At 35.0% G+C, this 15662-nt stretch overlaps 1 protein-coding gene across 1 annotated transcript in view; it reads left to right on the top strand.

Annotated features, from left to right (window-relative positions):
* TRHDE (thyrotropin releasing hormone degrading enzyme) overlaps positions 1-15662 on the top strand; it is a 392366-nt gene that overhangs the window by 369142 nt on the left and 7562 nt on the right. The window contains exons 16-18 of the mRNA XM_077775259.1: positions 11422-11589; positions 12085-12225; positions 14896-14977. Coding sequence (XP_077631385.1) covers positions 11422-11589; positions 12085-12225; positions 14896-14977 — 391 coding nt within the window. The remainder of the gene's footprint in view (positions 1-11421; positions 11590-12084; positions 12226-14895; positions 14978-15662) is intronic.

Raw genomic sequence — 15662 nt, 5'->3', positions numbered from 1 at the left:
ACCACCTGCCTGTTTGTCACAGTACAAGTGCTAAGTGAGTATGGATTTACATGGGCAACACAGGGAGTGATGCTGATTAACTCACAGTAGTGATCATTATTATTTACTAAGCCAGAGCTGGAGCACCAACAAAAATAGTTGCAGCTTCCAAAACATTTTTACTTACAGAGAGCAGATTATCCTAATGGATTCAGATTCAGGTTTCTTACAACTGCTACAGACCATGATAAAAGAAGAAATTTCCTCTACATTTTCTGAAAATAATATAAACACAGAGAAGATTCCTTCAACAATAATAACAATATTTCCTTTCTGTTTATTTTTTCCCCTTGTGATTAAGACTCAGGATTGATTGTCTACATATGATGCATTCTATCTCAAAGTGAAAATGCAAATAATTCATGTTAGTCTTTCTAATGATAGTGTGATAATGCTTACTTTATATTGTGATAATGTTGGTAAAAATGCTCTATAAGCATTAAATATTGTTTTGTGATATATATCTTAAAATATCTAAAAGTGATAAAGAACTTTGATGACTTATAATTTCTTGGCATTGACAGGAAACACAAAAGCACAGGCACACTCTGTCAAGGGTTGAAGAGTGGCCTCTAAAATATATGTCTAGGGCCACCTGGGTGGCTCAGTTGATTAAGCATCTGACTCTTGATTTTGGCTCAGGTCATGATCTCATAGTTTGTGAGCTTGAGCCCCGCACTGGGCTCTGCATTAGCAATGTGGAACCTGTTTGGGATTCTCTCTCTCCCTCTTTCTCTGCCCCTTCCCTGCTCTCTCTCTCTCTCTCTCAAAGAATAAATAAATTTTAAAAATTTTAATAAAAGATATGTTAAAATCCTAAATGCTATCTATGAATATGACCTTATTTGGAAACTGGGTCTTTGCAGATGTACTTAAGGATTTTGCAATGAGATCACATGGATTTAGTGTAAGCTCTAAGACAGAAATTAAAGTAATGCATTTACAAGCCTAGGAATGGCAAGCATTGCTGGAGGCACAGGGAGCAAGAAGAAGGCATAGAACAGATTCTGTGGAGCCTGCAGAAGAAAGCAATCCGGCCAACACCTTGGTTTTAGACTTCTGGCTAGAGGAAATGTAAGAGAATACATTTCTGTTGTTTTAAGCCACTAAGTTAGTGGTTATTTGTTATGGTAGCTCTAGTTAATGCATACGCACACTTTTAGCCTCTGTCTAATATTCGAAATTTATACATGGGAATGGGCAGTAGTATGAAAATAGAATAATTATGTAGCAATATCCCTAAAATTCACAGCAAAAACCCCAGCCTCATATTTTAGGATTCCTTCTAAATATTTTGAAAGAGTCCTTTCTTTTTTCTTTTTCATGATTTGAGATTCTTCTTATAATTGAAAATTCAAATAGAAAAAATGTGAGTGACTTCTATTTTATTTTCATATATAAAGAAATGTTACTTATTTTATTCTGCAATATACAGGGCAGGCATCCAATATATACTCTGTTTCCTTGTTCTCTTCATACACATCAATGCTATGGACAGTACCTGCTGGTTACATGTTCATGTACATTCATACATTTCAGTTATTTCAGAAAATCATAAAATTTGTGTCTTTTAAAATTGCTTTTAGTGTTTATTCATTTCTTGAGAGAGAGTGAGGGAGAGAGAGTGTGAGCAAGTACAGAAGGGGCAAAGAGTGAGGGAGACACAGAATCTGAAGGAGACACAGAATCTGAAGCAGACTCCAGGCTCTGAGTTGTCATGACAGCACAGAGCTTGACACAGGGCTCGAACTCACTGACCATGAGATCATGACCCGAGCCAAAGTCTAACACTCAACCACACACACACACACACACACACACACACACATGAAGTTTACCAGAGATTTCACTACTTTTTCACAGAAAGTCAAAGTGAAGCTGAAGAACATCTAGGGTTTGATATGAGTAAGAATAAGTCTCTATTTTTAAAAAGTGCAGCATTTTTTTTTGTTAGTGAATCTACCAATTAAACCTTTGAAAGAACTACATGTTGGTTAGTGTGTATACACACGTACACATCCGTATACACACACACACACACACACACAGAGACACACACAGAGTAAAACTTACTTTTGGCCAAAGTAAAATCTACATTTAGTTAGGGATGTTGCTAGTGAGAAAAATACATAACTTATTGCCTACCGATGACAGCTTAGCAGTTATGCCTAAAAAAATTAACTAAAATGTCATAGTTGATTCTGTCCCAGCCTGGAGAATCAGTATTGTTAACCTCAGTGACCTTGACAAGTGCATTAGAAATGAAATTAAACCACATTTGCACAAGCCCTCACATTTACAGATGTAGTATTTTGATGGATACAATAAATCTATGTAATTTTCAACCTTTCTATGAAGAATACAAAAGACAATGAATGTTGTTATAAATTATTCCTGGGCAATAAGAGTTATTTGTCAAGGTGGAGCCCAATGTCATCCTGTGGGGCTTTTATAAACACTCAGGCCTGGGTCATGATTCGAATGAGAACAGTGCTTATGGATTGCTGATGTTAGTAATGTGTCATTCCCATCATTATTTTGTGTCTTCCTAGTTAATGTACTGATTTCTAATCATTGTGATTCAGACACCATTATATATATGTAAATTTATACTTTGTATCACAGCAGGTTTACTGTGCTATGACCAAAGTTGAATGAAAGAAATTTAAAAATCACAGCTCAAGACAGAGCAGATTCTTGGGGCACCTGGGTTGCTCAGTCGGTTAAGCCTCCGACTTCAGCTCAGGTCATGATCTCATGGTTCATAGGTTTGAGCCCCCCATCAGGCTCCGTGCTGACAGCTAGCTCAGAGCCTGGAGCCTGTTTTGGATTCTGTGTCTCCCTCTCTCTCTCTGACCCTCCACTGTTCATGCTGACTCTCTCTCTCTCAGATATAAATAAAACATTAAGAAAAAAAAGTTTAAAAAAAAACGACAGAGCAGATTCTTTGAGAAGCCATGGATAATGGGCACCTGATAATCAGGAAACAATTAATCTCATCTCTGTTTTTTTCAACAGATAGAGAGAGAGGGAGAGAGAGAGAGAGAGCTCGGGAGAGGGGGAGAGAAAGAGAGTGAGAGAGAGAGAGCACAAAGCACGGAGCCCTACTGGGGGCGATCCGTCTCACAACCCTGGGATCATGACCTGAGCTGAAATCAGGAGTCAGACATTTAACGGATGACTGAGTCACCCAGGCACCCCCAATTATCTCATCTTTAACACAGGCATCTATAAATAGAGCAATTAATCAGCCATTTCACAACTTCTACAATTGTATACCTCTTAAGTTTTAAATGATGTTATGCTCTTGCAGTTATTTATACTAGCTGCCTGCTGCTCGCTTTTTCAGAGTGAGTCATCAGAGGTATCTTAATTTTTTTTACTTTTGTTACAAAGCAGTTTGATTTTTTTGAGCTCTCATGGGTATAATTGATTCTGGATGTCATCAGGGTTCTGAGTTATGAAATGTTAAATAGCAGTGTTCTAGGGTTTCAGCAGAGTGTTTAAAATCCAGGCCAAAGAAACAGTTTAATCAAACCAGGTAGCAAATTCTCTAATTATTTGCTTTTTTTCCATTTACTTTTCTGTAGGTCTTTGTCATCATCATGCTGAATTTTTTGGCCTTTCTGTACATTTCTCACTTGTGTTTTTTCTTTCTACCTTGTTTTTGATGTCTCCATCTTTTTATCTTTGTATAATGTTGTCTGAGCCACCTGGTTTCTTATGTTTTGTGCTTTAACAATTATAAATTTTAAATTTTAAAGAGCAGTCTTATAGACTAAATATTTACCCTCATCAAACCTTTTCCTTCCTACCCCGTAGAAATAGCTACTTTATATAAGGGACTTAAAATTTTTTAATGTAATTTCATATATATTATTTCAGCTTAAGTAAAGTGAATGTCTCTTTTAAAGTACACTTATTTTAGTTATAAAAGTCATTTTAAAGAAGTGCTGTTATCTTAAAATATAAGCTTTTGATACATTCAGGATATTAACAGTTAAAATGAGCCACCCTCCAGCAATCATTTTTCCTTTTCTTTTAAAAAAATTTTTAATGTTTATTAGAGAGATGTTATAGAGAGAAAGAGAGCATGAGTGGGGGAGGGCCAGAGAGAAAGAGGGAGACACAGAATCAGAAGCAGGCTTCAGGCTCTGAGCTGTCAGCAGAGCCCGTTGCAGGGCTCAAACCCATGAATTGTGAGATCATGACCTGAGCAGAAGTCAGATGCTTAACTGACTGAGGCACCTGGGTTCCCCAGTCATTCCTTTTCTTTCCAAAGGAAAGAGCAGCATATGTCACTTTGCAAATATGCAAAATTAAAATACAAAGAGGTATTGAACATTTCAGAACACAGGAATTTTAAATATAATTGGTCTATTATCCATCAGGTTTATACGCCTTATCTTTTGAGGACCAAAGGGTCATAAAGACTGGTTTTGAACTGCCTTTTCCTTCATTCTGAGGTTTTAGCACTCCTTTTGTTATGCTTAAATTTCAGTGGGAATGATCTAGTACCCTGCAGACGCAAGTGGGCGGAGCCTCTAGAAATAGCAACCCTCGCTGCTGTGGGAAAGGTGCCCGCAGACAGCGTCACTGCCTAGCGTTCCCTCCACTGGTCACCTTAGCAGGCTTCAACCTGAGCTCTGCTTTCCCTTTGCTGGGAGCTTTGTAGAGAAGAGATGCTCTGAAACAATACTGCTTCTGGTTGCCAGGATATTTATATGGATTCAGTGGCATGTTTGATTGACAAATATACCGGTAAAGCTAGGTGGGATTATAAGTGTATTTGATTGCAGTGCCTTAAACTTCATGTATTGTCAGTCATGATTTTTATAATTACTCATTCACCTGTAGTGAGGTTGTCTAAAAACTTTATATCTGCTTTCTTTTTAGTCCTGTACTCTTTCGGGAAAGATGGAGATATATGTTGCCACTTCGTACTACTAATAATAGTAATAAAACTAATGAGACGGAATGTCATTACCACATGTTGAGACAATTTTCTATGTACCCTGCACTTGGCTATGCACAGCAGTTAGATAACACCCATACCTGATATGTACCAGGCACTGTACTGCACTGGATAAACATCATCTCATTTCATTATTGTGATAACCTTGTAAGGAATTATTTTCCCTGCTTTCCAGATGAGGAAACTGATCCTTAGGTGCAAAAAAGTCACATATTCTTTCTAAACAGCTTTAAGTTTTATTCAAGATAGCTTTCTCAAGAGCAGCCAAAGGACAAAGGAATGAAAATGGAATGAGAGAAGACAATAGGGGCTATTTTGAATAGGATCAACATTTGTAAATGTAGGTTATTTTTCAGTCTGATATTTTAAAGTCAACGATTACCCCAAAAGAAGTAAGAGTACTAGTACTTAAAAGGTCAAAGAAGATTCAGAGTGTTGAATCTTCAACCAAAGCTATCTTTTAACTTTTAGATTAGGCAAGTGATTTTTCTTTTCTGTTTTTTTAAGTTTATTTATTTATGATAGATAGTGACAGCATGAGTAGGGGAGGGACAGAGAGAGAGGGAGATACAGAATCTGAAGCAGGCTCCGGGCTCTGAGCTGTCAGCACAGAGCCCAAAGCAGGGCTTGAACCCACAGACCGTGAGATCATGACCTGAGCCGAAGTCGGATGCCCAACCGACTGAGCCACCCAGGTGCCTCATGGCAAGTGATTTTTCAAATGAATTAATTAAATGTTAGTTAATTAAAATGAATTAAATGGTAGGCCACACTCTACATTAATGTTTGATGCAACTGAAAGAAACAGGGGCTTTTAGAGACGCTAGTCATTTCAGAAATTTTTTCATTGTCTTTGAAAATAATTAAATCTACATCGCTAATGAAAAGAATCTTTTACTAACAGAGCAGGAAGGGACTTTAGAACTCATATACTTTAGCCTTGTCAAATTAGGGTGAAAAATGAAGCCCAAAGCAATGACCTTGAATTGCCCAATCCTAGAGGCAGTTATTGGTCAAATTAGGTCTACTGAGAACCTGCTTAGAAATAGACCCATATCATAATTAAGCATCAAAATTTATATTTTAAAACAGTATGATTTTTTTTCCCTTGGCAAATATAGTTTCCTCTGGGAGATATTTAACTGTATCATCGTAATTGTTTTTACATATTATTCAGTAGCACTTTTCTATATTGGAATATGTTTTACTCTAATAGTAACAATTGTATCTTTACAAGTATAATTATACATTTACTTATCTTCAAAGTAATTGTAAAATTTCTTAAGTGATTAAATTTGAAATACATGAATTATAAAAAGAAAAACCAGTTAACTATAATTCCCCAACCCAAAAGCAAATATTAATATTCTCTTGATTTTTCTTTTATTTTTTTAATCTAATATACACTATTTTTAAATTACCATTGCAGTATTATATATGTATTATACTCATCCTTAATATATTTCATTATATTAAATAACATATTTTAGCATGTTTTTAAATATTAATCTACATTATTCTCAGTCACTATGTCTTAACTTAAACCAGTCCCTTATTGTTATTGTAAATGTGTCCTGACTTTTTACCTTTTTTTTCTTTAACTTTATTTATTTATTTGAGAGAGAGAGAGATCACAGGAGTGGGAGCTGGGGAGAGGAAGGGCGAGAATCTCAAGCAGGCCTTACACTATCAGCATAGAGCCCCACACGGGCCTCAATCCCAGGAACCATGAGATCATGACCTGAGACGAAATCAAGCATCTACACTTAACCTACTGAGCCATCCAGGTACCCCAGATTTCTTACCTTATAAAAAAACAATGTAACAGAGAAAACTTTTAGAGCAAAATTTTTGGAAATTTTTCTAATTCTTTACCTTAATTTGTCAACCTACTTCACAATTTTCCATTTAAGAATTAAAATACCAATTTACTAAGATTTAAAATAGTAGTCTCATTCCACCATCATTATTTAATTCGATAATTTTTTAAAAAGTGTCCTAAAAGTTACAGCCTTTATTTTTCCACCTACTTAATGTTTTTAACTCCTTAAATTTTTAACAAGCACAGCTTTCCAAAGCATTTTGTTTTTATGCATTTGCTTTTGGCAAAGTAAAAAAGCTTTAACATCTCACCAAAATACAAAATAGATTATTTCAAGGTGATACTTTTATGCTTTTAGAACTTTTATGCTTTCAAAACTTGTACTATACAGATGAACTCCGTCATGATCCTATTTAAAATGAGAATAGAATAAAAAATATAGTACAAGTTATACGAAGTAGGTAATAATTTCTGCAATGTTATACCCTAGAAAAGATAAAGACAGTTCCTTTTGGCTAAGCCTTACTCCGTTCATCTCCTAGGAAGGCAGTTAGAGAGGCTAGGCCTTCTCCTGTGTATGCATACTACACATAGAGAAAAACAAGCACAGCTTTCCTTCTCACATAATAAAATTCCATTAAAAAATTTGCTTCTGAGGAAGCAGTTAAAAAGAAATGACCGTGGGATATTCACATTCTCATAGACAATTTCCATGAGCACAAAAAGGAGCCCTGTCTCCATCCAATGCTGTTATCAAGAATCTCACAAACTCATTTGTACTTCTCATAACTACGGGTTCTGTGGGGTTTTCAGCTCATGCTTTCCAAACAAATGAGCTTTTTCATTTGTTCCTGATGACTTTGGATTATACAAAGAGATCTTAAACTGTCCCCAGAGCAATCATTTTGCTAAAATGTTATTAGAACATCTTTACAAATTTAGCAACAAAGGGGGCTTCATTAAACAATGGAAATCATAGGGAACCAAGGCCCTTTGTAAATTCAGGGCTCACCAATCTTGTTTTATCTTCAGTGATGAGTACAATAATCCTGTGAACTATACCTTGACTCCTTATCTGGTGGGTGGGTGGAAGAAGATAGGGAGTTGATGCCTTGGGAACAGATTGTGGAAAAACCAGAGCACTACTCTCTGGTTAATCAGCTCTGTCCTTCCTCTTGGAAGGAATCTTGTAAACCTTAAGCAATGCATATGGCCTAGCATCAGTTAATAGAGCCTTTTCTTTCCTGAGAGTTTGGGGATTTGCAGCTGAGACTGAGGGCTGTTTTTCAATGGACCATCAACAGGGTTCAGATTATATATGTAAACATATGTGTGTCTCATTTTCACAGTAATCAAATTTGATGCATCTGCTGTGCACAGAGGGACGGCTGCTGGCAAACCAGGAAGTTGACCTGCAGCTTCGGGCAGAGCAAATCCAAATTTATGGGGTCTCTCTTGGTTTGGGGCTGCAGCTTCAGATGCAGAATCTGCCCCTAGTATGAGCAGCTTTGCTTTTAAAGGCCTCCTTTGCCTCGGACTGCTTTTGTTAGATTACTTCAGGGTGATCTGTCTGTCATTTTATCCAACACTTTATTGCTGAGTGCCCTTTTAAGATTTGTTTTCTCCTTGCTCTTTGTATGACCACATTGCCATAGAGCAGCTGCTTAAGTACCCCAGTAGCCAATGTCTTTATGGTCACCCACAGCCGCATTTTAAGAAGTATCACTTCAGTGCTGGTGAAGAGAATGGATACTGATGGTTGGAAATCCACTTGAGCCAACGTATTTCTCAAAGATAACTGATCAAACTGTGTCTTAAAATTTTAATTAAAAAAGAGGTTACAGGTGGCACTATGGCCGGCACCAGGAGAATTTTGACTGGGTGCATGTATTGCTCTGCTGTCCATTGGTTAGGCCCAGGTGATAGTACCCTCTTAAAGGATATATTATTTTTTAATTTAATTTTTTTGTTGGTTTTGCTTTCTATCATAGTGTTTTATTGAACAATGAAAAATCAGAATTCAGTGGCAAATTTTTGATTACTACTACTACTAAGAATCATTGTATCATACTTTCATTGTCATTGGCCGTCTCTAAGCTGATAAAAATGGGAAAAACTTTCCTGTACAGATTATCCTGGTTCTCAGTTTACTGTGTTGTGAGGATAGTGCAAAATATCCTCTCTCAGAACAATGTTCCCTCTCCTACAAAAAGAAGTTTATGATGCAGACAGCATGGGCATCTGGGTGACACAGTCAGTTAAGCATCTGACTCTTGGTCTCAGCTGAGTTCTTGATCTCAGGGTCATGGATATCTCAGGGTCGTGAGTTTAAGCCCCACGTTGGACTCCATGCTGGGCATAAAGCCTACTTAAAAGAATTAAAAATAAATATGATAGAGACATCATGATATTATTATATAGATTACATAAAATAATATTTGTTACCTGGGACATAGTATTGCACAAAAGTGTCATTTTCTTCCCATGCTCCTTTAGTCAGTGTCCAGGGCTTTGGAGTGGTCAATCCATTTGTTCATTTGTATATGCACCTTTCATAGTTCAGTATCAGCCAGCAGGATCCACTGAATAACAAAAATATGGACTATTCCTAGTAACTATGATATATGGGAGTCAAGTTACTTCTAAGGAACATAGTTTAATATCTGGAGGAGTTTTTTGCATTTTATATATCTCTATATGCTTTTTCTACTTGAAACCATCGATATTGGAGATTGATTTTGTAGGCATAAAAACCTAACTCAATGGGCTCTATCCCTGTAATCTCTTTCATATATTAATAGCTTAATGACTTTATATTAGGTCTAACGTTAAGAAAATATACACTGAAAAAGAAAAAGAAAATATACGTTGACCGATGAACTGATGATTTCAGTAGACATTTTACTGTTTTTTTTTCCTTAGAAATGTGTATAGTGATCTCTTGGCCTAGTCAACCATATTACAGTGTTTTCCTCTGTAGCCTATAACATTTGGAAGAAAAAAGACTCATTCTCTTCTCTAGATGTTGATTTAGAGAAAGGCTAGGTTTCTTAATGTTCTTATCATAGTGATTGAAGATGGATATAACGTATCTACCATGATTAAATGTGGTGGTAGTGTTTTCTGAAGCTGTTTGCTGGTTTCTTCTGATGTTTGTGTTCCTTTAGGTTCTTTAAAAACAAAACAACCACACAGAGTGCTTGCCTTCTGATACCACAAAGAAAAAGAGCTCCAGTCAGCAAGGTTAAAATAACTTTTCTCCAAACACTCCACATTACTTGTTGGAAGAGACAGAAAAATACAGTTTTAGCTATTTCTGGGAACAATTAATTTTGTATGATACTTTGGCAAATCTAAACATCTGGTATTCTAATACACAAGCCTCAGTCTTCTGATTGGAGCCCTACTTAGCTGCTTAACAGAATAAGATTAAGCTTATTTTACTGGTAGTCATTCAGACACTTCCTTGTGTTTTCCAAATACTCCTTTTAACCATAGTGGTGTTTTAACCATCAAGGTCCTAAATCTTTAGAAGAGATTGTTTTATCTTGCTATCCAGAGAAAACACTTATTAGCCACATTCAAATTACAAATGTGAAATTTAAATAATAGATCACTGAATATGACACAAAGCAGAAATGCGTTTTTAACCTTTTGTAAATATTGGAGTGTTCTTTCAGAGATTTCAGTTTTTAAAATGTGAGGTATACTCTGAGTCTTGAAAGAACAATATTTGGTAAAAAAATTGCTGTGGTACAGTAAATATGAACATTTACAATTTATAAATAGTCAAGACTAATTAAATCCACCCACAGATTCCCACTGCAATATTTATTTTGAAGTCAAAGTCAAAATTTAGTCTCCTTTTATAGTCACTTTTATAAATGTAAGGAAAAAGAAATTTCTACCTTCTCAAAATGTACTACTTATGTTTTATCTGTTAACTACCTGTATCAATAATCTTCTAGGTTCCCAAATTTGAAGAGCTCTTTGAGAAAAATAATTTCAGAGAGACTTGTCTAAGAATTTAGGGTAAAGTGTTTGTCTCATCCAAATTAGTCCCTTCAACCTGGGCTTTCTTGTCATTCTTGGGTCTACCAACTATGAGGGCAAGATCATTGGTTGATAAGTATATTATATTAATAAGTATATATTGGTTGATCATTGGTTGATAAGCAGTATAAAAATGTAAAGCATCCTGTTTGCCCTGATTTTTTTAAGCTTTTGTGTTCTGATTTTTGTTTAAATATAGTATCAAGAGTAGAAACAAAAATTATATTCAAAACTACCATTACATAAAGTACATTATTTTGTTCATTCAGTTGCCAATAATTTTGAATAGTTGCATATTACATGCAATTAACAAAATTTCCATTCAAAACTACCATTACATAAAGCACATTATTTTATTCATTCAGTTGCCAATATTTTTGAATACTGTTATATATAGTATTACTCTTTCAGGTTAAAACTCATTAACAAAATCATCTTTTTAAAAACTGACTGTAGTAAAGCAACATCTGTCTTTAGTTTCAATGCTATGAAGCTTTCAATTAACAGAAACCACCCTGGGCTGCTTCTTTAGAATCCCACTCAACGTTAGAGACATCGTCTACTGTACAGGAGTCTCACTACTAGATGAGGACGTCTGGGAATTCATCTGGATGAAATTCCACTCTACCACGGCAGTTTCTGAGAAGAAAATATTATTGGAAGCCTTAACTTGCAGTGATGATAGGAACTTATTAAATAGGTGGGTCAATTGATTTTCTAAATTTATTTAAATTGTATCTAAACCTATTGTGGCCCTGATTTTGTTTCCTTGGATATATTGTAGTTACTCTAGAATATACTTTTTACAGCTAAGGAAAACTGCCATGTTGACATGACTAAAGCTAGTTGAATTGAAAGGTATACCTTCGTTTCTAACTAAACAGTAAGACAGTATTTCATTATAAAAGGAAGTGTTTTAAGATTTTTAAAAGCGAGTTTAGATCATTAAAAGAGAATTGTGATTTTCCACCTGCAAGATTTTTTCAGAATTTAATTGACAAGTTAATTAAAATACTAGGAAGTTGCTCCTCTCTTCTATTAACAGAAAGTTGTTGTATTGATTAATTGTGTTGGTAAAGTTTACACTGGACTGTTCTTTTGAAAAATATGCATATTAATGCATATAATTTTTGAAATTTTATAAAAATGCTTAAGTTATTGGGCTAAAAGTTTTTCTACAATTCTATCTTTAAAGGCTTCTGAATCTATCACTAAATTCTGAGGTGGTGTTGGATCAAGATGCAATTGATGTGATAATCCATGTCGCTCGAAATCCACATGGCCGAGACCTTGCCTGGAAGTTTTTTAGAGATAAATGGAAGATATTAAATACCAGGTAGAAATAAGAGTTCAATCATTCATACTTGAGTGAGTAAATTAAAGGTGATATGAGAGATAAAGGCAAAGCTTTTTGTGTTAAAACCAACGCCTAGATAATAGAACTAGATTTTAAAATAGTCAACTAATATGGATGTTGCCACTCCTGTGAAACTCAGAATTATTTTAACAGGTCTATAGCATTATTCATGTTTTGAAGATTAAAAACTGTGATTATATATGGAAATGTGGGACTAAAAAGCCTTAGCAGTCAATTTTTGCAGAAAATCTATTAAACTGTCTAAGGTTGAAGAAATATCATAAAAGTTCTATATTCTGAATGTGTTGCAGAAAAAAATGATTTATAAATCAGATATAATTATGTAACAAGAAAGCTTTACTGCTGTAGAATTAAGTTTCTTTTTTTTTAAGTTATTTTAAAATATTTATTTATTTTGAGAGAGAGCAAGTGAGCATGTGCACAAGTGGGGAAGGGGCAGAGAGAGAGGGAGAGAGAGAATCCCAAGCAGGCTCCACACTGTCAGCTCATAGCTTGATGTGGGACTCGATCTCACCAACTGAGAGATCATGACTTGAGCTGAATTCAAGACTCGGATGCTTAACTGACTGAGCCACACAGGTGCCCCTGTTTGAAGTTACCTTTAAATATAAATATAATAAAACACCTGAAATAAAACCATGATTTGAACGATTGTATAATTCTAGCTGCAGTAGAATTCATTCCTGAGACATCTTGTTTTATGGTGAGAATTCTTCAGCTTCAACTTAAGAAAATATTTCATTATGTATTTAAATATATTGTAATAAATGTTGATTTATTACTCTGGCAATCTCTATGGCATTTTAAAATTAAATATATTAAAGAGCATGTAGAGGCCACATGTTTTCAAACTTAAATGTCTCCAAACAGTAAGCAGACCTATTGTTTACTGTCTCTTAAAAACTGGTGTATAAACTTTATGTTTTTAAGGTACACCGTTATCAGTTGCCCTTGTATAAAGAGTTCAATTTGAATGAATGTGTCCTATTAAAACACTTTTTATCTATGGATATTTCATTGTCAGAAAGCACTGGTATTCCTACAAGACGCACTGACGTTTTTGTATTTGTAGCTCGGAAATTGGAATGATTGGAAGATTAGAACTTGCTTTGCTGTCATGCATATAATATAGTGAATAGTCAGACAGAAGGTGAAATAATATATACAAGCATTTTGCTTTAAGGAGTACTAAGTATCTGCCAATACAGTTTCTTTAGGGAGTAGTTTTGTATATCACAGTTCAGTATAGTGGATGTATAGTTTAGACCCTCCCAAAAAATGTTTGGCTCTTGAAATGCTTATTTGGTCTCACTGAGAGTCCCTGATCTCTAACTGATAGAAAGTTTGAGATTTCAGCGTATCTACCTATAGGAAGTGTTTATCTTGACAAATAGGATTGCCTTCATCTGCTCCTACTCCTCTGTCAATTCTAGAACACTGGAATTCATGGAGGCGCTGCCCAAGATGCTTCTTGTTTCCTGCTCCAAGGTTTCTCCCTGGTTTTCCTTCCCATCTACTCTAATGGTTTCAGTCACTCCCAAATCTATATCTCTTACTGAGACATTTCACCTAAACTCCGCCCTATGATAGAGGGTTGTCTGTTTTGATCTCCTTCTGAGGTATAACTGCAAAGCTAAACCCATTATTTCCCTCTTGTCTTCCTGTTCTCAGTAAATAATCCACCAATTAATCAAGCCAGACACTTGGAAAACTACATATACTCCCCCACTTTCCCTTACCATATATAGCCATTAGGCTTAAGATATTGTCAATTTAACAAGTTCTAAAAGACAGGTCCCTCAATGCTGTAATGGTAGCATTTGAAAACCTCTTATAATGAGGGCTACACCTTTGCTTCCAAAAACCCAGAATCTTATTTTTAGTTTGCTTTTCTTAATTTCAAGAGTGTGATAAGCTGTGATAGATATCCATAGCACAATAGAGATAAATAAATAAAATGAGAAAACTTTCCAACTCACTGACACAAATTGTTCCTTACCATAGATTGAGAGTCAAGAATTTATATCTGTGGTACAAGGATTATGCAATCCAAATGAACAACTGAATATTTTAATTTAATGCCTACATGAAAAAATACTAATATTTTGGGAGCATTTCAAAGAAATTTGGCTCAGTTTCTAAGCACGAAAAAGGAGAATGTCAATGTCAGTTATAACTGACCAGACCAAAGGATCTGTGTGACATACTGATAATGCCCACATTTATCTTATAGTCCCATTTCCTTTGTTGGGATTTTTCTTTTCCTTTTAGTGAACTAAGTTGTTTTAAGTTGAAAGTTTTAAAATATTTCTTCCTCAGGCCTTAGATTGAAAATATAATAATGGTTCCTAAATCTTAAAAAATTCCTTTTTTTTTTTTTTTTTTTTACTGCAACTTAGACCTCTCTGAAACAAATCAGGTGGCATCTCATGATACCCCAGAGCCCTAGCTCTTTTCACCTCCCTGGCTACCTAGACAAATGACCTTGAAATGTTCAGAGATCTTAATGGCAATAAGATAACGTTAGTCAAATGTAACCCTTGAAAAGGTTTCTAAAAAATTCTGTAGAGCAGTATTTCTTAAATTGCTGCCTATATTAATATAAAGATTTTTTTTTAATCTTTCCAGGTATGGAGAGGCATTATTTATGAATTCTAAACTCATTAGTGGAGTTACAGAATTTCTTAATACTGAAGGTGAACTCAAAGAGGTAAATATTTTAATATGAGTTTTAATGTTTTTCTTTTATAAAAACATATGAAGTCATACATTTACTGTAACTATTTTTTTCAACAGATTCGTATCCATTTCTTTAAAACAAACACACACACATTCATTCATGCTGAAGACTTTACTCAATTCATTATTTGCAAAGGTATTTCTATTATATTAAACATTAAATGCCTTCAAGAAATGTTTAAATGTAATGTTTACCAAACTGAAGGACTCCAAATCCACTTCAGAAATCTTTGATACAATCAGTTGAGCAACAACCCAGTTTAGGATCCTAGAAATAAAACTATCCTGTCACAATGACCAGTATTTGGATGCAGAGGATCAAGACTGGTGTTAAGGTACAGAACTTGGGTCTCACTGCCTTGTGGTCAGGCCTATACAGGGAGTGAGGAACTGGATTTGATGATAATGCTTCATGCTATCTTGTCTGTTCAGTGGAATGAATTCATACGTATGACAGAGAATGTATCTGACAGTATATGTTGAGATTAATAGTTGGTTTAAAATTCTGCTTGATATGATCACAAATAAACTTCATTAAAGAAAATAAACAATTTTTAAAGGACTAGTGTTCAGTTTAGAGTGTATCTAATGTTTCCTTACTTTTATCTCTGGTTTATTTCTCTGGAAATTTAAACCAGCTTTTTTTTTTTTTTTTT

Source organism: Crocuta crocuta, unplaced genomic scaffold (genome assembly GCF_008692635.1).
Source record: "Crocuta crocuta isolate KB4526 unplaced genomic scaffold, BGI_CrCroc_1.0 scaffold97, whole genome shotgun sequence".
In the NCBI taxonomy this organism is placed as follows: Eukaryota; Metazoa; Chordata; class Mammalia; order Carnivora; family Hyaenidae; genus Crocuta; species Crocuta crocuta.
Note: the sequence above shows the minus strand (reverse complement) of the source record. Positions and strands in the feature narration are given on the sequence as shown.